The 21,895-nt window shown below is 34.5% G+C and overlaps 1 protein-coding gene across 2 annotated transcripts in view; it reads left to right on the top strand.

The window, feature by feature from the left end:
• The window catches only part of WNK3 (WNK lysine deficient protein kinase 3), a 116,377-nt gene that overhangs the window by 77,069 nt on the left and 17,413 nt on the right, over positions 1 to 21,895 (top strand). Inside the window, exons 17-21 of one of the 2 annotated variants that reach the window (XM_045537623.1) lie at positions 6,282 to 6,513; positions 6,903 to 7,036; positions 7,572 to 8,194; positions 11,150 to 11,361; positions 15,573 to 15,602. In XM_045537623.1, coding sequence (XP_045393579.1) covers positions 6,282 to 6,513; positions 6,903 to 7,036; positions 7,572 to 8,194; positions 11,150 to 11,361; positions 15,573 to 15,602 — 1,231 coding nt within the window. The remainder of the gene's footprint in view (positions 1 to 6,281; positions 6,514 to 6,902; positions 7,037 to 7,571; positions 8,195 to 11,149; positions 11,362 to 15,572; positions 15,603 to 21,895) is intronic. The other variant, XM_045537624.1, reaches the window with a different exon arrangement.

Consider the following 21,895-nt stretch of genomic DNA (forward strand, 5'->3'; position numbering starts at 1 on the left):
TGATCTTTCTCTGAAATTCTGCCTGAGAGAAACATTTGCACATATGAACAAAGAGGCATGTATAAGAATTTTCACTGTAACATTGTTTGATTATTTGTAACAGGAGAAGAATCACAAACAACTTTGTTCATAAATAGAAATGGTTATATAAATTGAGGGACATTGATACTATGAAGTAATTTAAAAACATGAAGTAGACCTATGAATATGTTACCTGTTATCTTTATACTAGCATGGACATATCTCCAGGAAAAATCATTAGGAAAAATATATGCTGAATAATTCAGACAGTATGAGGGTATTTATATTTTTAAAAGAAAATACATAAATATATACATATGCATATGTATACAGAAGTGCACACAAACATTCTGAAAAGATAAACTAATATTAGCAGATATCTTCCAGAAAGGACTGGGAAGGAGGATTCTTACAGAGATTTTTTTTTTTAATCTAATGGTTTAGGTCTTTTACAGAAAAAAAATCATATATTGTAGTATTTTTAAAATGAAAAAATTCTTACTGAAGCACAGTATGTTAGAAAGAAAACAGCTATTGCACCTGACAAACCAGTTTCGAAATTTTGCTTTGCCATTTACTGTGTAATACTGGGCAAGTTATCTACACCCTTTACCTAACCTTAATTTTGTCATTTGTAAAATGGGGATAATAGTACCTACTCAAAGAGCTACTGGATGCTTTCAGTGTAGCCTGTCTTTTTTTAAATTAATTTTATTTATGTATTTATTTTTGAGAGAGAGTCTCGCTCTCTTGCCTGGGCTAGAGTGCCGTGGCATAAGCCTAACTCACAGCAACCTCAAACTCCTGGGCTCAAGCGATCCTCCTGCCACAGCCTCCCAGGTAGCTGGGACTACAGGGACATGCCACCATGCCCGGCTGATTTTTTTTTTCTATTTTCAGTTGTTTGGCTAATTTCTTTCTATTTTTAGTAGAGACGGGGTCTCGCTCTTGCTGAGGCTGGTCTCGAACTCCTGAGCTCAAGCAATCCTGCCTCGGCCTCCCAGAGTGGTAGGATTACAGGCGTGAGTCACCACGCCTGGCCAGTGTAGTCTCTTTATTGTTTGTTCATCTTATTTGGTATTCTTTGTGTCCTGTAAATCTGGGAACTTGTTTTTTCTTGTGATTTCTTTGAATATTGCTATTTCTTTGGGTGTTTTCTCTCATCCATTCTCTTGTTTCTCCTTCTAGATATTTTTTAATCTCTTTTTTGTGATAAAATACACATAACAAAATTTATATTGTAACTGTTTTACAGTGTTCAATCCAGTGATATTAAGTACATTCACAATGTTGTACATCCATCACCACTGTTTAGTTCCAGAACTTTTTCATCACCACAAAAAGAGAAACTCCATACCCATTAAGCCATCACTATTCATTCTCCTCTCCCCACAGCCCATTGCAACCACTAATCTGCTTTCTGTCAATATGGATTTGCCTATTCTAGATATTTCATATAAATGGAACCATACAATATGTGGTTTTTTTGTGTCTGGCTTCTTCCATTTAGCATAATGTTTCAAGGTTCATATTACATTGTATGACTGTGCCACATTTTGTTTATCTCTTCATTTAGGTTGTTTCTACCTTTTGGCTGTTATGTATAGTGCTACTTTAAACATTAATATAAAGTATTGGCTTGAGTTCCTATTTTCAGTTCTTTGGGGCATATATCTAGGAGTGGAATTCCTGGGTCATATGATAATTCTATGTTTAACTTATCGAGGAAATGCCTGATTGTTTTCCGTAGTGAGTGCACCATTTTACATTCCTACCAGCACCATGTGAGGGTTCCACTGTGTCCACATGCTCACCAATACTTGTTATTTTCCAGTTTTTGATCATAGCCATCCTAGTGGGTATGAAGTGGTATCTCATTATAGTCTTGATTTGCATTTCTTTAATGGCTAATAATGTTCAGAAACTTCATGTTCTCATTGGCCATTTGTATATCTTCTTTGGAGAATGTCTATTCAAGTCCTTTGCCCATTTTAAATTGGGTTGTTTGTGATGTTGAGTTTTAAGAGTTCTTTATATATTCTGTATACTAGACCTTTATTAATATTTGATTTACAGATATTTTTTCCCATTCTATGGGATTGTCTTTTCACTCCTGATAGTATCCTTTGATGCACATAAGTTTTTAATTTCGATGAAGTCTAATTATGTACTTTTTCTTTTCTTGCTTATGCTTTTGGTGTCATACCTAAGGAACTATTGCCTAATCCAAAGTCAGGTCTATGTTTTCTTTGAACAGCTTTATACTTTTAGCTCTTACATTTACGTCTTTGACACATTTTGAGTTAATTTTTACATGTGATGTGAGATAAGAGTCCTGCTTCATTCTTTTACATTTGGATATTTGGTTGTTCTAGGACTATTTGTTGAAGAGACTGTTTTTCTCCCATCGAATGGTCATGGCATCCTTGGCAAAAATCAATTGAGTATAGATGTATGGATTTATTTCTGGACTCCACTGAGCTCTATATTTTATTCCATTGAGCTCTATATCTATTCTTATGCCGATAGCACACCATTTTGATTATTATAGCTTTGTAGTAAGTTTTGAAATCAGGAAGTGTGAGTCCTCTAACTTTATTCTTTTTCAATACTTTTTGGCTATTCGGGGTCCCCTGTAATTCCATACAAATTTTAGTATCAGCTTTTCTATTGCTGTAAAAAAGGTTGTTGGGATTTTGGTAGGGATTACATTGAATCGATAGATTGCTTTAGGGACTTTTAACAGGTTAAGTCTTCCTATCCATGAACACAAGATGGCTTTCCATTTATTTAGGTATTCTTTTATTTCTTTCAGCAATGTTTTGTAGGTTTTGGTGTATAAGACTTTCACCTCATTCATTAAATTTATTCCTAAGTATTTTATTCTCTTTGTTGTTGTTATAAATGGAATTGTTTTCTAAATTTCCTTTTTGGATTCTTCATTGCTAATGTGTAGAAATGTAGCTGATTTTTATGTATTGATACTATATCCTTCAACTTTGCTGAGTTTATTAGCTCTAGCGACTTTTAGTGGATTCTTTAGGATTTTAATATATAAGATCATGTCATCTGTGAATAGAGATAGTTTTATTTCTTCATTTCCTTTCTTATCTATTAACTTTTCATTTCATACTTTCCATCTCTTTGTCCTTTTGCTTTTTGTACTGGGAAAATTTCTCAATTTCTAATCTTTTTGCAGTCTCCTATTCAGCTGGGTTTTTTGTGTCAAGGATTATTATTTTTTAATTTCTAGTAACTATAGTTTATTTTTTATGGATGTACTATATTCACACATCTCTCTGAAAATATTAAAATATTATTCTATGTTATTAATGTTATTTCCTTGGCTATTCTGTTTGTTGAGTTTAGTGTTTTCTTATAGTATTGATTTCACATAAGTGTTTAGTGATTCTTAGTTGTATACTCATCTTTTTTTTTTACTCATAAGATTCCTTCTTCATTTGTAAATGCTATATATAATTACTGTAGCCTTCCTCCAGTAATTGTGTGAAAGGCACGGGACATGCTTCCTGGAACTATATATTGCAACTTGTTTCAAATGCTGCCTGGAGGGTGGCCCAGTAGCTAGTCTCCAAAGGCAGGAGGGCTTACCCTTCTTCCTGGATGTTGTTTCCTTTTAATGTTACTGACCTTTTTCTTGGCCACAAACCTTTTCCTCTTACTACTCTTATTTGGGGAGGGGGGGTGATGCAGCAGGTGCCTTTGCTGTCTTTTGCTTGGTGTGGGAGAGGGTAGGGAAGGTACAGAACTGCCTGTTTCTTCTTTGGTACCTCAACCAGTTCATTCTTCTTCTATTTATTGAGTATCTACTAAGCAGTGAGTAAGTCAAAACCTCTGTTTTTGTGATACACACATTCTAGTGAGGGGAAATAGACCCTAAACAAATACAAAAGGGTCAGGGAAGGACTTTTTTGTGGTGGTGACATTCACAGGTGAAGACCTGTTCAAGGAACCAAAAGAAGTCCTGTAAGTAGGAGAGTATTATGAGGTAATGTTGAAGAAATGGATAGGAAACAAATCATATAGAGTTTTGTAAGCATTACAGCCAACTACTCATCCTTTTGGTTGGCCAGGACTCTCTCCTATTCCCCATATCTGCCACCTGAGTTTGCAGCATTTTGAAACAGTTCCTACATATATCATGGTCTACTTTTTCCCCCTTCAGCTATATACGCTTGTGTGTATATCTGTTTTTACTATTGTATCTGTGGATTTGGATTGGTAAGGGAGGTTAGAACATATATTTATTTTGCTGTCTTGACCCAGTCATTGCATATGAAAAATATTTTCTGTAATTTCAGTGGGACCAATGCACCACTTTCTAAATTGTAGTCTTGAGGGTTTTTTCTCCTCATGAAAGTAGTGTTATTAGTAGTCGAAAATGGGACTTCAGAAAATAAAAACGGATTGTTGCTAATTTTAATTTCAATAACTCCCGACCTTCCCTAAGTGTTACTAATGCTTACACAAGACAGTATACTTACTGCCATGTAGGCTGTCTTCCTTCAGACAATTGCTAAATCCCATTCTTTGTGCTTTTATATTCTCTTTTAGTCTTCTAGATTAGTATTGGTCATTATCATGTTTTCCAAAGTATTTGTGGTTGTCTGTATTAATTTTTGTATTAATTACTATAGGGGATTTATTTTTAAAGCACACATTTATATACAACAGTTAATTCTGGGGGGCTTTTGTTGGGGTAGGAAGACAAGAAGAGGGAAAAGTGATTTTATAGCTAGCATGGGCTGATGTTAACAATTTTTAGAACATGAATTTGAAATAATTCTCAGGTACTTTGTAAATTTCTGTGTGTTTACATAAAGTGCCTAGATATCTCCTTTTTCTCTGTTATCATGTGTGTCAGGCATCTTTAACTCTCTTAAATAAAATGAGTAGAAATGAAAATTTTTATTTTAATAGCATGGAGCTTTAGTAACCTTTTTAGTAAATTGGTACATATGAAAGAAATAATTTCTATTTTGATTTTTGGTTATCTTTTTTGTTTTTGTTTTGTTTCATTTTGTTTTTGAGACAAGTCTCACTAGGCTGCCCCGGCTGGAGTGCACTGGTGTGATCATAGTTTACTATAGCCTCAAACTCCTGGGCTCAGGTGATTATCCTGCTGCAGCCTCCCAAGTAGCTACGACTACAGGCATGCATCACCATGCCTAGCTAATTTTGAAAAATTTTTTTTTGTAGAAAAAAAAATTGCTATGTTACCCAGGCTGGTCTCAAACTCCTGGCCTCAAGTGATCCTCCTCCCTCAGCCTCCCAAAGTGCTGGGATTATAAGCATGAGCCACCATGCCTGGCCTTGATTTTCAGTTTTTAAAGTTTATATAGTGATAAAAAATATTCTGGGGTCGAAGATTAATAATCTGTTATCTGAAGTCTAAATAATGTGGGTTTTTTTGAGAGAGCATCTTGCTCTGTCACCCAGGATACAGTGCAGTGGCTTCATCATAGCTCACTGCAACCTCAAATCCTTGGCTCAAGTGATTCTCCTGCCTCAGCCTCCCAAGCTGGGACTACAGGCGTGTGCCACCATGCCCCGCTAATTTTTCTATTTTTTGTAGAGATGGGGTCTCTTATTCAGGGTGGTCTAGAATTCCTGGCCTCAAGCAATCCTCCCGCCTTGTCCTCCCAGAGGGCTATGATTACAGGCATCAGTCACTCTGCCCAGCCTAAATAATATTTTTAAAGAAAGGGAAAGCTTAATTTCTATAAATTGAATACTTCAGATTCAGTGTGATCTGATCTATTAATGCAACTATATAATAATATCCTATTTTTGACTAAAGATTAGTCCATACAAGAAACTCTGGCCATGCGCGGTGGCTTACGCCTGTAATCCTAGCACTCTGGGAGGCTGAGGCGGGAGGATCGCTCAAGGTCAGGAGTTCGAGACCAGCCTGAGTAAGAGCAAGACCCCCATCTCTACTAAAAAATAGAAAGAAATTAACAGGCCAAGTAAAAATGTATAGAAAAATTAGCCAGACATGGTGGCACATGCCTGTAGTCCTAGCTACTTGGGAGGCTGAGACAATAGGATTGCTTGAGCCCAGGAGTTTGAGGTTGCTGTGAGCTAGGCTGATGCCACAGCACTCTAGCCTGGGCAACAGAGTGAGACCCTGTCTCAAAAATAAAGAAAGAAAGAAAGAAACTCCGATGATATTAAAAATATGTCACCTTACCTAAATTATTACCACTTTGGTTTTTCTCGGTTTTTGTCTCCATTAGGAGATGTCCTCAGATGCTTCACTTCCAAGGGATCCAGAGGCCTATCCTGCTGCTGTGTCAGGCGGTGGAGCCATTCATCTGCAGACAGGAGGTGGATATTTTGGCCTAAGCTTTACTTGTCCTAGTCTCAAAAATCCTATTAGCAAGAAATCCTGGACTCGCAAATTAAAAAGCTGGGCATACAGGCTACGGCAGTCAACCAGCTTTTTCAAGAGATCAAAAGTCCGTCAAGGTAGTGTGCTTACAGTCAGGGACATAGACTAGGTAACATCACTTTTCATTTACTTATTTTTTTTGTTCATACACAAATCTTGCCACTTTTTCCACTTAGCCCATATATGTGACATATCCCATTAATGTCATTACCATTTTATTTTTCCTTTTGTAACTAATTTGGTTTTCCAATTTTTCATTTCATATAGATACTAAGTCTCGGGATAAATCTTGCAATGTCTGATTTAGAGTTAGGGACTTATATGATGTTACTTAATACATTAACACCTTTTAATTGTCTAGCAGGAGTTAAACTTTTTCTACTTTTCTTCATTTTTGGTCAAGTAAACAAATTTAGTCTTAACAAATAATTTTCTCTTTTCTACTTACAATTTGGCAAAATTGCAGTGGAAACAGAAGATATGAGATCAGCAATTGCTCCTGATCCCATTCCTCTGACACGGGAGTCCACAGCTGACACTAGGGCTTTGAGTAGATGTAAAGCGATGATGACTGGATCATTTCAGCGGGGTCGGTTCCAGGTTTGTGTCTTTGGTTGATTCCTTATCTACAAGAGTATTATAAAAGGTAACAGCCATTGAATATCTTGGTCTGCAGATGATACTTACTTTAAATGTAGATCATTCTCATATAATGGGGTATGAAAAAAAAGGAAGAAAAAAAATAAATGTAGATTATTGTCATATTTAAATTGTTCACCTTGCATCTATCCCCTCAACTTTTGTAGCTGTCATTAAAGGTGAATCTAAAGAAATGGAGATTTTAATAGCTGGAAGAGAACACAGAAATGGGTTATCATTTTTTGCCAGGTGGTTGCGTCATCTTTTTTATAAATTTAATTTCATGTTCTCTAGAATCTTTGCAAATCTAATTGTGGAATTTTATTTGAGCAATATGAAGCCAACTCTCTTTACTCAAGGGGCCCAATTGAAAGACTTTGAATATGGGGAGTATAGATGGAATTTTTAAGTTTTGGTAGTATCAATACATGTATATCACAGCAGACCATCCATTTATCTATACTGTGCCAGACACTTTTACCTTTTTATATCTCAGGTGATTACAGTTCCTCAGGAGCAGTCAGTGAAAATGACATCTTTTGAAATAGAACACATACCAGCATTCAATGAAACGACAAACCATTCCAGTGAAGAAACTCTAGCCTTTACTGAACAAGCAAAGTCTAAATTGGTAGAAATGGAACCTGCCATGCACAATCCACAAACTTCATTTCCTTCTCAGAAGTTACAAGCTCTTCATGAAACTTTTAAAGAAGATAAAGGAATTCCCAAACAAGGTGACAACTTCTTATCTTTCAGCACAGCTTGTGAGACTGATGTATCTTCAGTGACCCCAGAAAAGGAATTGGAAGAAACTTCAGCCACAGGAAGTAGCATACAGTCTGGATCTGAACTGTTGCTTAAAGAGAGAGAAATACTACCTGGTGGGAAACAGCCTAGCTCTGACAGTGAATTTTCAACCAGCCTTGCTGGCAGTGGAAAGTCAGCAGCAAAGACTGGTCCAGAGAGTGATCAGTGCTTACCACTCCATGAAGAACAAGCCTATGCTCAAACACAGAGTTCACTCTTCTATTCGGCATCTTCCCCAATGAGCAGTGATGATGAGTCAGAAATAGAGGACGAGGACTTAAAGGTGGAGCTTCAAAGGTTACGAGAAAAGTAAGCAGACTCTCTCTTCTGTCGTAAGTCTGGTTGCCCTGGGTTTTATAGAACTTAGTATTTGGTAGCTAATTTAGGATTGGTGACATTTTAATACTTGAAACCTTTTTATGATTGAAAACTGTAAAGACTGCTAATGCTAGACATTTATGAATGTTAAAGTCCTTATATATGAAATATTTTCATAGTCTGAAGACTAATTATAGTTGGTTTTTTTCCCCAATATGATTTAATTATTCTTTTTGGTGACCTTTTCAATCCTTATCCTTCAGGACTTTTGGTTTTAGATTTTACAACTATTCTTATTATATAATTTCACATTTGATAAGTAAATAGCTAATTTATATAATCAGAGATAGTGGTTCATCTTCTTTAGGAAGAAGTAAGATACTTCCAAGAAGATCAAGCTTGTTATTTGGTAACTGAGGTCATCAACCTTCACTAGTGATATATCATGGTGATATATTTTGTCATATAGAATGCTGTTTTGTATTAAGTTTTATAAATTTTGTCACTTTTTAAAAGAAATTAGTATTAAGTTGCTGAATTCTAATTCTATTCACATTATTCAAAATTCAGTAGGTACAAAAGGGTAACCAGTAGAGTCTTCCTCCTAGCACTGCACCCGAACTACCCAGTTTTTTTCCTTAGAGACAACAATTATTACCAGTTTCCTGTATATCCAGTTAGTGTATGTATATGCAAACAAATACATACATATTTTTTGTTCCCTACAAGTAGTAATTGTACTACAGACTGTTCTTATATCTTGCTTTTTTTTTTTTTACCATTTCACAATATCTTAGCTCTGTATCTGCATTATTCTGTTTTTTACAGTTTCATAGTATTCCATTATGTGTATATACCCATAAATTTATTACTAATTTCCTGTGGATGACCCCATGCCATTACTTTGTAAAGTTGAAACCAACTTTAGCAATATTTGAAATTATCTTATGTTTTAGAGAATTTCTATCCTGTTCTGGGTCTTGAAAAACTTATAAAGCAGGGAGAATCAGGAGGAGATAAAAATATAGGCATGGAAAAAGCTGGATTTTAGTCAGATTCTTACATGTTTGGATAATGATCCACTTGGATGCTACGTTTGAGTGCTTTACAAACTAAAGTGGGTTAAAATCCTTGGAAATTTCCCAGTTTTTAAGGATTTGCCCAGAGGAGGAAAAAAACTCCAAATCCCAAAACTGTTATTCCAATGACAGGTAATTATAATACCATTGTCTCCCCAGCTTGTTTCAGTTTTTTAAACTTGAGCCTGGAAAAAATGCAAATGTATGCTTTTAAACATTCATCACTGGAAGGTTGATATTCTACTTAAAAAAATACATACACACACACACAGGCTTGACGTTACTATATATTATGTATACATCAACTTTACTATATATTAAGTACTATGCAGTATATGTACACTGATACTTTTATAATAAAAGTAATTATTTTTAAGGTAGTTTAATGTTTGTGTTATCAGTACTCCATTGCTGTTTTTAATGTTTCTTTTAAACCATTCTCAAAAGGCTGGTGGCTTTTGTAGCTGGCCATAATGGTTATGAGTATGTATTTTATTTTGAAAGTGAGACATTGATTCTCATAACCTCATAGAACCGAAGACCAGGAAGGGATCATAAAAGATGATGTATTCTATTTTGTCTTCAATATTCTTTTGGCATTATGTTTTCTTCACAAAATTTTAAAACTCTTGAATAATGTTTCTCATGCCTATAGTCCTACAGGCCCACAATGGTGAGCTGAGTTTTTAGACCTGCATTATTTTGAACTAACTATACTCTCTTTTTTGCATTAAAAATTATATATGAGAAAAGATTCAAATAACACAGTAAAAAAGTAAACAAACAATCTCCCATTTCTCATGCTTCAATCTCACTTTTCAGAGGTAACTACTGTGAACTGTTTGATATATTTTCCTGGTCCTTTTTCTATTCATTTACAAATATATAATTTTTGCTTTTTATGAAAATAATATACATGTTCTACAATTTTTGACATAACATTGTCACATGTATATATATCTACATAAATAAATCTTACCTTTTTTCTTCAATGGTTGCATGCTGTTCCAAAATATGAGTATACTCAAATTTATTTAATCCCTCCTTAATGGAGATTTCAGTTTTTCCCCATGTTTTTCTTATATAAACAATGCTGAAGTGAACATTCTTATATTTTCACGTACTTACATATTTTTGTAGGATGGATGCCTAAAAGTGGAATTACTGGTAAAAGGTGTGTCCATTTTAAGTTGATTGGTATTGCTAAAACTATCTTCCAATGTAGCCACACCATTTTATACTCCAAACAAAAATATATGAAAGTGCCTGTTTCTCCACATCTTAACAACACTAGATTGGATATTACTGATCCTTTAATTTTATTCCAATCAGTTTAATTTAAAAATATTTTTTAAAAATCCTCTTCTTCTGATTAATAGTGAAGTTGTACATCATCTCATATTCAGTGGCTGTTTTTATTTCCTCTTCTTTGGAATTGCCTTTTCATAGTCTTTGCCCTTTTTAAAAAATAAGGTTTCTTTTTTCTTATTGATTTTTAGGAATTATTTACATATTCTGAATATTATCTCTTTATTATTTGTTAAAAATATTTTCTTCCTGTTTATACTTTCAACATATAATAAAGAAAAAGTTAATATTATTCCTATTATTTGACTTAAAATTTTTATTGTATTTCACTATATTGAATTTTTAGAAACTTGTTCTTATCAATTCGTTCATCTTTTTCTTTATGAGTGATTAATGTTATGCTTAGGCAGGCATTTCCCATGCTAAAATTGTGAAAATACTCTGTATTTCCTCATTCTTAATCTAAATTCCTTGTTAAACTTGTACCAGTGTAGAGTTTCTTGGAGCATCTCTATGGAGCCAGTGCGATTAAAATGCTTTCTGCATGATTTCCATTCAGACACATACAGGAGGTGGTAAATCTTCAAACTCAGCAGAATAAGGAGCTTCAGGAGCTCTATGAACGCCTTCGGTCAATTAAAGATAACAAAACCCAATCTTCGGAGATTCCTTTGCCACCCACATCACCACGTCGACCGAGATCTTTCAAAAGCAAACTTCGCAGCCGCCCCCAGTCCTTGACACATGTGGACAATGGCATAGTTGCCACAGGTAAATCAATCATACAAGGAATTTTTAAAAACCTGCTAAAAGATCAGCAAAATTGGAAAAATATGCTTTATATGAAGATTATTTATTATTTATAAGAATATTACTAAAATGTACTTCTTTGACTTTGAAAAAAAAGAGAGTCAGTCTCTACTTAACTAAAAAAGAAGTTGTTAATCAGGTCAGGCTTCTTTGGTTATATGTGCATAATCAAGGTGAGGGTTGAGGGTACATTGTAGGGACATATTGAAATCTTAACAGAATTTGTGGTAGGCAGAATAATGGCCCCTCAAAAATGTCAATGTGTAAATCTCTGGAACCTGTTACTATGTTAGATTACATGGCAAAGGAGAATTAAGTTTGCAGGTGGAATTAAAATTACTAATCTACTAACTTTAAAATAGGGAGAGTACCCTGGATTATCCAGGTGGGTCCAATATAATCATGAGGGTCCATAAAAGTGGAAGAAGGGGAAGACAGAAGAGAGAATCAGAGAAATGATATGACAAGGGAAACAGTGTCAGGGAGGTGCAACACTACTGGCTTTGAAGGCAGAGGAAGAGGGCCACAAACCACGGAATACAGGCAGCTTCTAGAACCTGCAAAGACCAGGGAACAGATCTCCCTTACACCCTCCAGAAGGAACACAGTCCTGCCAACACTTTGATTTTAGGCCTATGAGACCCATGATGGACTTCTATCCATAGAACTCTAAGATAAATTCGTATTATTTGAAACAGCTATGTTTATGGTAATTAGTTACGGCAACACTGAACAACTAATACAAATCTTGAGAACAGGAATTGTACTTCAGGTGATCCTCATAAAGATAGAACTAAAGGATAAACTTGCATGAAAGGCAGCTTTGAGGATTTAATAACAGAAACACATGGACCTTCAGTCTGATGCTGTACCATTAATAGTTATGCTTTATTCTGTTTTGTCCCAAAATTCATTTTTATGCGTAGTTTTTGCTTCCCCAGAACTTTGGCTTTCAGATAACTTTGGCTTGTTGTGATCCCAAAGCATTTCGGATCCCTGCTTACCTGACTTTTGTCAGATTCCAGAGATAGAAAATTTGGCTGTCTCTTCTCCTCTTTTTTATGCCAGGAAATGGGTCGAATTCCATAGCCTGGCCCATAATTGAGCTGTTCTACAGTCAGATGTCCACCTATTTCTAAGTAACCATGGCCAAAGGAGTGAGATATCATGATAAAAACTTGCCTTCTGAGACTGACTTCTTTGACTCAAAACAACATCTTTGGGATTCCTCAAGTTATTTTGTGTTGTAATAGTTTATTCCTTTACATTGCTGAGTAATATTCCATGGTGTGGATATACAGTAGCTTTTTTTTTATCCATTCATCTGTTGGTGGACATTTGAGTTGTTTCTAGTTTGGGGTTTTGCAAATAAAGCTGCTGTAGGTCGGGCACGGTGGCTCACGCCTGTAATCCTAGCACTCTGGGAGGCTGAGGCGGAAGGATCACTTGAGCTCAGGAGTTCGAGACCAGCCTGAGCAAGAGTGAGACCCCCGTCCCTACTAAAAATAGAAAAAATTAGCCAGGTGTGGTGGTGCACGCCTGTAGTCCCAGCTACTCGGGAGGTTAAGGCAAGAGGATCACTTGAGCCCAGGAGTTTGAGGTTGCTGTGAGCTGGGCTGACGCCATGGCACTCTAGCCCAGGTGAGAGAGCAAGACTGTCTCAAAAAACAAACAAACAAACAAACAAAAAACCAGAAATGAGATTGCTGAGTCATATGGTATGTGTATTTAAATGTTTCAAGAAATTGCCAAACTATTTTCCCAAGCAGCTATATCATCTTACATTCCTATTAGCGATGTATGAGACTTCATTTCTCTTGATGCTGTTCGGTAATTGGTATTATCAGTATTCTTTATTTTAACCTATCTAATATCTGTATAGTGGTATAAATGGTGATTTTAATTTTATTTCCCTAATGATAGTGATGGTGAGTATTTTTTCTTGTACTTATTTGTGTTGCATATATCCTCAGTGGTAAAGTGTTTGTTCAAGTCTTTTGCCATTTTTTATGTCCTGTTTTATATTTATTTGAAGTTTTCATTGAGATAATTGTGGGTTTATATGTAGTTAAAGAAATAATACAGAGAGATCCTGTGTACCCTTCACCCAGTTTATCTCAAAGGTAACAATTTTTGTCATTTTAGAAAATTAGAGTGTTGGTTTTCTTATGGTTGATTTTTGAGAGTTTTTTTCTTGTATTTTATGTAAAAACCCTTCGTAGGACATGTGATTTTCAAATTTTATATATTCTTCCAGTCTTAGCTTGTTTTTTCATTTTCCCTTAAAGTGTTATTGGCAGAGCAAAAATTTATGATTTTAATAAAGTACACTTTATCAAATATGTTTTAATGTATCATGATTTGGGTGCAATATTCTAAGAACTCTGCCTAAACTCAGGTCACAAAGGTTTTCCTCTATGTTTTCTTCTAAAAGTTTTTTAGTTTTATGTTTTACATTTAGATCTATGATACATTTTGAATTACTTTTTGTATAAGATGTGAGGTTTTGGGTGATGTTCTTTTTTTTGCATATGGATATTCAATTATTATATCACCACTTGTTCAAAAGATCATCCTTCTTCAATGAATAGCTTTGTCAAAAATCAATTGGCCATATATGTGCGGGTCTATTTCTGAACTCTTTATTCTGTTCTAATTAATCTATATGTCTGTCCTTTCACCAATACCATACTATCTTTTTTTTTTAATGTTTTTTTTTTTTGAGACAGAGTCTCACTCTGTTGCCAGGGCTAGAGTGAGTGCCGTGGCATCAGCCTAGCTCACAGCAACCTCAAATTCCTGGGCTCAAGTGATCCTACTGCCTCAGCCTCCCGAGTAGCTGGGACTACAGGCATGCGCCACCATGCCCGGCTAATTTTTTCTATATATATTTTTTAGCTGTCCAGATAATTTCTTTCTATTTTTAGTAGAGACGGGGGTCTCTCTCTTGCTCAGGCTGGTCTTGAACTCCTGACCTCGAACGATCCACCTGCCTCGGCCTCCCAGAGTGCTAGGATTACAGGCGTGAGCCACCGCGCCCGGCCCATACTATCTTGATTACTGTAGCTTTATAGTAACTTTTTAAATCGGTATTGTTAAAATTAGGTATTATGATTCCTGGAACTTTGTTCTTTTCATAATTGTTTTAGCTATTCTAGTTCCTTTCTTTTTCTTTTTCATATAAATTTTAGAATCAGCTTGACTATATCTAAAAAAAATCCTGCTGTGATTTTGATTAAAATTGTGTTAAATCTATATATCAATCTGGGGAGAATTGACATTTTTACTCTGTTGAGTCTTCCAATCAATAACCATAGAATGTCTCTCCATTTTTTAATGTCTTCTTTGTTATGTTTTTATAATAACATGCTTTGTTACATTTATACCTAATGATTTCTTTTATTTTGGGGACGTTTCCAATCAAACATTGCTAGAAAGATATTAATTTTTATATACCGAACTTGTAGCCTAAGATCTTGTTAAACTTACTTTGTTTTAAGAGTTTTCTTATAGATTCTTTGAGATTTTTCTGAGTGGGCAGTCATGTCATCTGTGAATAGGGAAAATTTTATTTCTTCCTTTTTAATCTTTATGCCTTTTATTTCTTCTTCTTCTTTTTTTTTAGAGGCCAAGTCTTGCTCTGTTGTCCAAGCTGGAGTACAGTAGTGTGATGTAGCTCACTGTAACCTTGAATTTCTGGGCTCACGTGATCCTCCCACCTCAGCCTCCTCAGTAGCTCAGACTACAGGTGCATGTCACCATGCACAGCTAAATTTTTTTTTAGAGATGGGCTCTTACTGTATTGTCCAGGCTGGTCTTGAACTACTGGCCTCAAGCAATCCTCCCTTCTCGGCCTCCTAAGGTGTTGGGATTACAGGCATGAGCCACTGCACCCAGCTGTTAATGCCTTTTATTTCTTCTTCTTGTCTTACTGCACTAGCTAAAACTTCTGGTATGACATTAAATAGGAGTAGTGGGATTGGACATCCTTGTCTTGTTCTTATTCTTAAGGGAAAGCCTTCAGTCTTTGACCATAATAAAGTATGATGTTAACTGTAAGTTTTTTGTAAAGGCCCTTTATTAGTTTAAGTTCAAGAAGTATGTTAGAGTTTTCATTTTTTTGTTTTAAATATTTTTTAATTTGATACTATCTTTTTCTGATTTGATATCAGGGAAAAGCTGCCTCGTAAATGAGTTGGAAAGTGTTTCCTTCTTTTGCTCCTTTACTTTTAATTCTGTTTTTAAAAATTACAGTTTTATTCAGATGTATTTCATATACCATAAAGTTCACTCATTTAAGTTGTATAATTTACAGTTATATAGCTATCATCACAATCTGATTTTAGAATATTTTTAACATTCCATAAAGAAACCTGTACATATCAATAGTCGTGCCCCATTGTAGCTCCTCCACCTCAACCCGCACCAACCACAAACCCCAGGCAACCACAAATCTGCTTTCTCTTTCTATACATTTGCCTATGCTGAGCATTTCATATCAGTGAACTCACATGTGGTTTCGTGACTGGCTTCTGTCACTTACAGTGTTTTCAAGGGTCAAACATAGCATGTATCAGTACTTCATTTTTTATTGCTGAATAATATTAAAATGTATTATATACATTAGAACATTTTAATCACCCCCAAAAGAAACCCCATTTCCTTTAGCAATAACTCCTCCATTTACTCCTACTTCCCTCATCCCTAATCAGTCGCTAATGTATTTTGTCTCTGTAGATTTGCCTTCTCTGGCTACGTCATATAAATGGAATCATACAATATGTGGTGTTTTATGACTAAGGTTTTTTTCACTTAGTGTAGTGTGTGTGAAGTTTAACCATGTTGTAGCATACATTGGTACTTAATTTCTTTTTATTGCCATATGATACTCCATTGTATGAATATGCCACAATTTATTTATCCATTCATTGGTAGTTGGACATTTAGATTGTTTCTATATTTTTGCTATAATGAATAATGCTGCTATGAACATTGGTGTTCAAGTTCTTATGTGAACATATGTTTTCATTTCACTTGGGTAGATATATAGGAGTGGAAATGCTGGACAACATGGTAACCCTGTGTTTAATCTTTAGAGGTATTACCAGGCCCTTCTTCCAAGGCAGCTGCAATCACTTTACAGTCCCACCAGCAGTACATGAAGGTTCAAAAACTCAACAATAAGGCCGGGCGTGGTGGCTCACGCCTGTAATCCTAGCACTCTGGGAGGCCGAGGCAGGTGGATCGCTTGAGGTCAGGAGTTCGAGACCAGCCTGAGCAAGAGTGAGACCCCATCTCTACTAAAAATAGAAAGAAATTATCTGGCCAACTAAAAATATATATAGAAAAAATTAGCTGGGCATGGTGGCACATGCCTGTAGTCCCAGCTACTCGGGAGGCTGAGGCAGTAGGATCACATGAGCCCAGGAGTTTGAGGTTGCTGTGAGCTAGGCTGATGCCACGGCACTCACTCTAGCCGGGCAACAGAGCGAGACTCTGTCTCAAAAAAAAACAAAACAAAAAAAAAACAACTCAACAATAAAAGATAAATAATCCAATTTTAAAATGGGCAAAGGATTCAAATAGGCATTTTCCCAAAGATGATACATGAGACTCATAAGCACTTAAAGAGTTGTTCCATAACATTATTTAGGAACTGTAAATCAAAGGCACAATGAGATACAACTTCACACATCCATTTATAATGACTGGATTTTACAAGTCAGACAGTAACAAGTATTGGAGAGGAGGTGAAAAAAGTATTGAACTATGAGTGTTTATATATTCTGGGTACTAGACCCTTAGCAGATATAATTTCACAAATATAAAGTCATTTTGCAAATGATTTTTCTTCCATTCTTGGGTTGTCTTTTTACTTTCTTGATAGTATCCATTGAAGCATAAAAATTTTTAATTGTGATGAAATCTAATGTACTTTTTTCTTTGTCACTTGTGCTTTTAGTGTCTTATCTAAAATTCCACTGCCTAACTTATGTTCGTGAAGATTTATTCCTATATTTTCTTTTAGGAGTTTTATAGTTTTACCTCTTACATTTAGATCTTTGATCCATTTTGAGTTAGTTTGTATATATAGTGTGAGTTAGAGATCCAGATTAATTTTTTTGGATATGGATATCTTGTTTTCCCAGCACCATTTGTTGAAAAGACTATTCTTTTCCCCCATTAAGTGGTCTTGGAACCCTTATTGAAAATCAGTTGACTATAGATGTATGGATTTATTTCTGGACTCTTAATTTTATTCCATTGATCTGTGTCTATCCTATGCTGATCCCATACTGTCTTGATTACTATAGTTTTATAGTATGTTCTACAATTGTAAAGTGAGTTCTTTAACTTTGTTCTTTTTCAAGATTGTTTTGGCTATTCTGGGTAAATTGAATTTTCATGTGACTTTTAGGGTCAGCTTATCAATTTCTGCAAAATAATACAATTTGAATTTTGATAGATATTATAGTGAATCTGTAGATCGATTTGAGGGGTATTGTCATCTTTGAAATATTAAAAATCTTCCAATCCATGAACACAGGATGTCTTTCTATTTATTTAGATTGTCTTTCATTTCTTTCAACAGTCATTTTTACTTTTCAATGTACAAGTCTTACACTTCTTTTGTTAAATTTATTACTAGGTATTATATTCTGTTTACTTCTTTTATAAATGGGGTTTCTTAATTTAATTTTGGATTATTCATTGCTAGCATATATAAATGCAATTGATTTTTGTTTATTGACCTATATCTTGCCATATTGCTAAACTCAATTATTATTTCTAATTTTTTTTAGTGGATTCCTTTGGATTTTCAGTTTAAAAGATCATGTCATCCATGACTAGTGTTTAACTTCATTTCTAATCTATACACTTTTATTTCCTTTTCTTGACTAATTGCTCTGGCTAGAAGCTTTTGTACAATGTTTAATGAAAGAGTTGAAAGAAATTTTTCTTGTCTTTGTTATTATCATAGGGGGAAAACATTCATTCTTTGTCCATTAAGTATCATGTTAACTGTGAGTTTTTCATAGATGTCGTTTATCAGTTTATGGAAGTTCTATTCCTAGTTTGTTGAGCATTTTAATCCTGAAAAGGCATTAGAGTTTGTGAAATGCTTTTATTGTACTGATTGTATCATTTTTGTCCTTTATTCTATGAACATGGTGTATTACATTGATTGAATTTCTGATTAAAACACTCTTGCATTCCTGGGATAAATCTCACTTGGTCAGGGTGTGTAATACTTTTATGTGTTGCTGGGTTTGGTTTGCTACTATGCTGCTGAGAATGTTTGTGTCTGTGTTCCTAAGAGATACTGGTTTGTGATTTTCTTTTCTTGTGATATCTTTGTCTGGTTTTGTTTTCAGAGTTGGCAAGTATTTCCTCCTCTTCTATTTTTTGCAAGGATTTGCGAAGAACTGGTGTTAATTCTTCCTGAAATGCTTGGTAGAATTCAGCTGTAAAGCTATCTGGGTCTTGGTTTTATAAGTTGGAAGTTTTAAAAACACTAATTCAATCTCTTTGCTTGTTATAGGTCTGTTAAGATTAACTTTTAAGTCACTTTCAGTGTTTGCGGTTATATAAAAATCTGACCCTTTCATCTAAGTTATCTAAGTTTTTGGTATACGGTTTTTCATAGTATTTCTTTATAATCCTATTTATTTCTGTAAGATTGATAGTGATGTCTTCTCTTTCATTTTGATTTTAGTAATTTGAGTCTTCTCTCTCTCTGTCTAGTTAAAGATTTGTCAATTTTGTTGATCTTTTCAAAGTAACAATTTTGGGAGTTTTTTTATTGCTTTTCTATTCTCTATTTTATTTATTTCCACTCTAATCTTTATTATTTCCTTTCTTCTACCCTTCAGGTTTAGTTTGGTCTTTTTTTCTAATTTCTTCAGGTGGAAGGCTGTGTTATTGATTTGAGATTTCTTTAATTTAGGCAGTTACAACTGTAAATTTTCCTCTAAGCATTGGTTAGCTGCATCCTTAAGTTTGGTAATTTGTGTTTTCCTTTTCATTCACCTCAGAGTCATTCCTGATATCCCTGGTGATATCTTCTTTAAACCAATGGTTACTTAGGAATGTGTTGTTTAGCTTCCACATATTTGTGAATTTTTCAAATTTCCTTCCTTTGTTGGTTTTTAATTTCATTCCATTGTGTTGGAGCACATACCTGGTTTGAGCCCTTTTGATTTTATTGAGGCTTTTTTTCATTGCCTATAGTCCTTCCTGGAATATGTTCCATGTACACTTGAAAAAAGTATGTGTTCTGCTGTTGTTGTATGGAGTGTTCCATATATGTTTGTTAGACCTAGTTGTTTTATAGGGCTGTTCAAGTCTTCTATTTCCCTGTTGATCTTCTGTCTAGTTCTATCAATTATTGAAAGTAGATTATAGAAGTCTCCAGCCATTGTTGAATTTCTCCCTTCAATTCTGTCAATTTTAGCTTCATGTATTTTGGAATTCAGTTGTTAGTTGTACATATGTTTATAATTATTATGTCTTCTTGATATTAGTGTATGTTTCTGATATTAGTATAGCTAATCCAACTTTCTTTTTGGTTACTGCTTATTTACTTTATCTTTTTCCATCCTTTTACTTTTAATGTATTTTTTAATGTATGTGTCTTTGAATCCGAACTGTGTTTATTATGGAATATAGCTAGATCGTGTTTTTAATTTATTCTGTCAGTCTCTTTATCTTTCTCTGTTTCATTTCGTTTCTTCTCTCTCTCTCTCTCTCTCTCTCTCTCTCTCTCTTTCTTTCTTTCTTTTCTCTGTTTCTTTTCTTTTCTTTTTTCTTTTCTTTTCTTTCTTATTGGAGACATGGTCTCACTCTATCGCCTGGGCCAGAGTGCAGTGGTGTCATCATAGCTCCCTGCAACCTCAAACTCTGGGGCTCAAGCAATTCTCTTGCCTCAGCCTCCTGAGTAGCTGGGACTACAGGTACATGTACCCACGCCCAGCTAATTTTTCTATTTTTTGTAGAGATGGGGTCTTGCTCTTGCTCAGGCTGGTCTTGAACTCCTGGCCTCAAGCAGTCCTCCTGCCTTGGCATCCTAAAGTGCAAGGATTACAAACATGAGCCACTGTGCCCGGCCTAATCCCCGTCTTTTGATAATGCATTATAACCATTACCATTTAATGTAATTATAAATAAGGTAGGATTTATGTCTGCCATTTTGCTCATTATTTTCTATATGTCTTATGACATTTTTCTTCCTTTATTCCTGCCTTCTTTTGTGTAAAATAGATATTTACTAGTATAACATATAAATTCCATTTTTTCTTTTATTATTATAATTTTTAGATATTTTCTTGTGGTAGCCATGGGGATTAAAATTAGCTTCTTAATTTAAAGCAATCTAGTTCAGATTAACACTAACTTAATTTCAACAGTATATAAAACATTAATATAGATATGTGTGTGTAATGTACACACGCACATATATATATTCCCTCTCTACTTCTTTGTACTATTATTGTTATACACTTTATATCTTTACATGTTCTAAGCCCATCAACACATTTTTATAATTATTGGTTTATGCAGTTCTTTGAAATCAGATAGGAAAAGAGTTATAAACACAAAGTACATTTATACTCGATATGATATTCTCCTATATTGTTCTCTTTAACAGTATGCTTTATTTTTCATGTCAACTTGAGTTACTGTCTAGCATTCTTTTATTTCATCCTGAAGGACTCCCTTTAGTATTTCATGTATGGCAGGTCAACTAGCAATGAATTTTCAGTTTTTATTTATTAGAAATGTTTTCACTTATTTCCATTTATGAAATATTTTTAAAAGCAAGGACATAGAGAACTAGCTTAAATTGAATCAAAGGCTATTAAAAGGCCTAGTATAATTCAACTTACAAAAACATAAGATATGAAAAAGCATGCCCATGTTTTATTTGGTGACTAGGGAATAAGAAGAAAATGTTGGTGATTTCCAATTCAAGTGTGTCACCACTGTGACAGCTTCCAACCCACAGAAACATCTGTTCTTAATACCGCCTCTTCTAGCCCAGGTTAAATTCCTTTAATTATTTACAAGTAGAACCCTATTATAATAGGAACTCTAAAATAGCTAGCTATTTAAAACTCTTCTCTCAAAGAAAATAGATGCTTCCTTTTCTACCATAAAATTGATAGAAGAATTAATGAAAAATACAAAATTGAAAGAAACAAAAATATTTTGCTTAGTAAGTCCATTAATACAGTTCCATTTTATGCCATAAGACACCTGAAAATGTGAAAAGATAAAATCATTTTTGTGAAATAAATCTAAAGCATTTAGATTTAGACTTTCCAGGATTTTAGAAAATAATATAAAATAATAAAGATTACATTCTGATCTTCACAAAAGCAGAAATCAAAATCATGGCATATTGAGGAAAGGCCTTATTCTAAAAATGGAATTGGTTCAATGGAAATTTAGATTTTAGGGTATTCTTTGTATTCCAGTTATCAAGAAGAACTAG

Source organism: Lemur catta, chromosome X (genome assembly GCF_020740605.2).
Source record: "Lemur catta isolate mLemCat1 chromosome X, mLemCat1.pri, whole genome shotgun sequence".
NCBI classification, from domain to species: Eukaryota; Metazoa; Chordata; class Mammalia; order Primates; family Lemuridae; genus Lemur; species Lemur catta.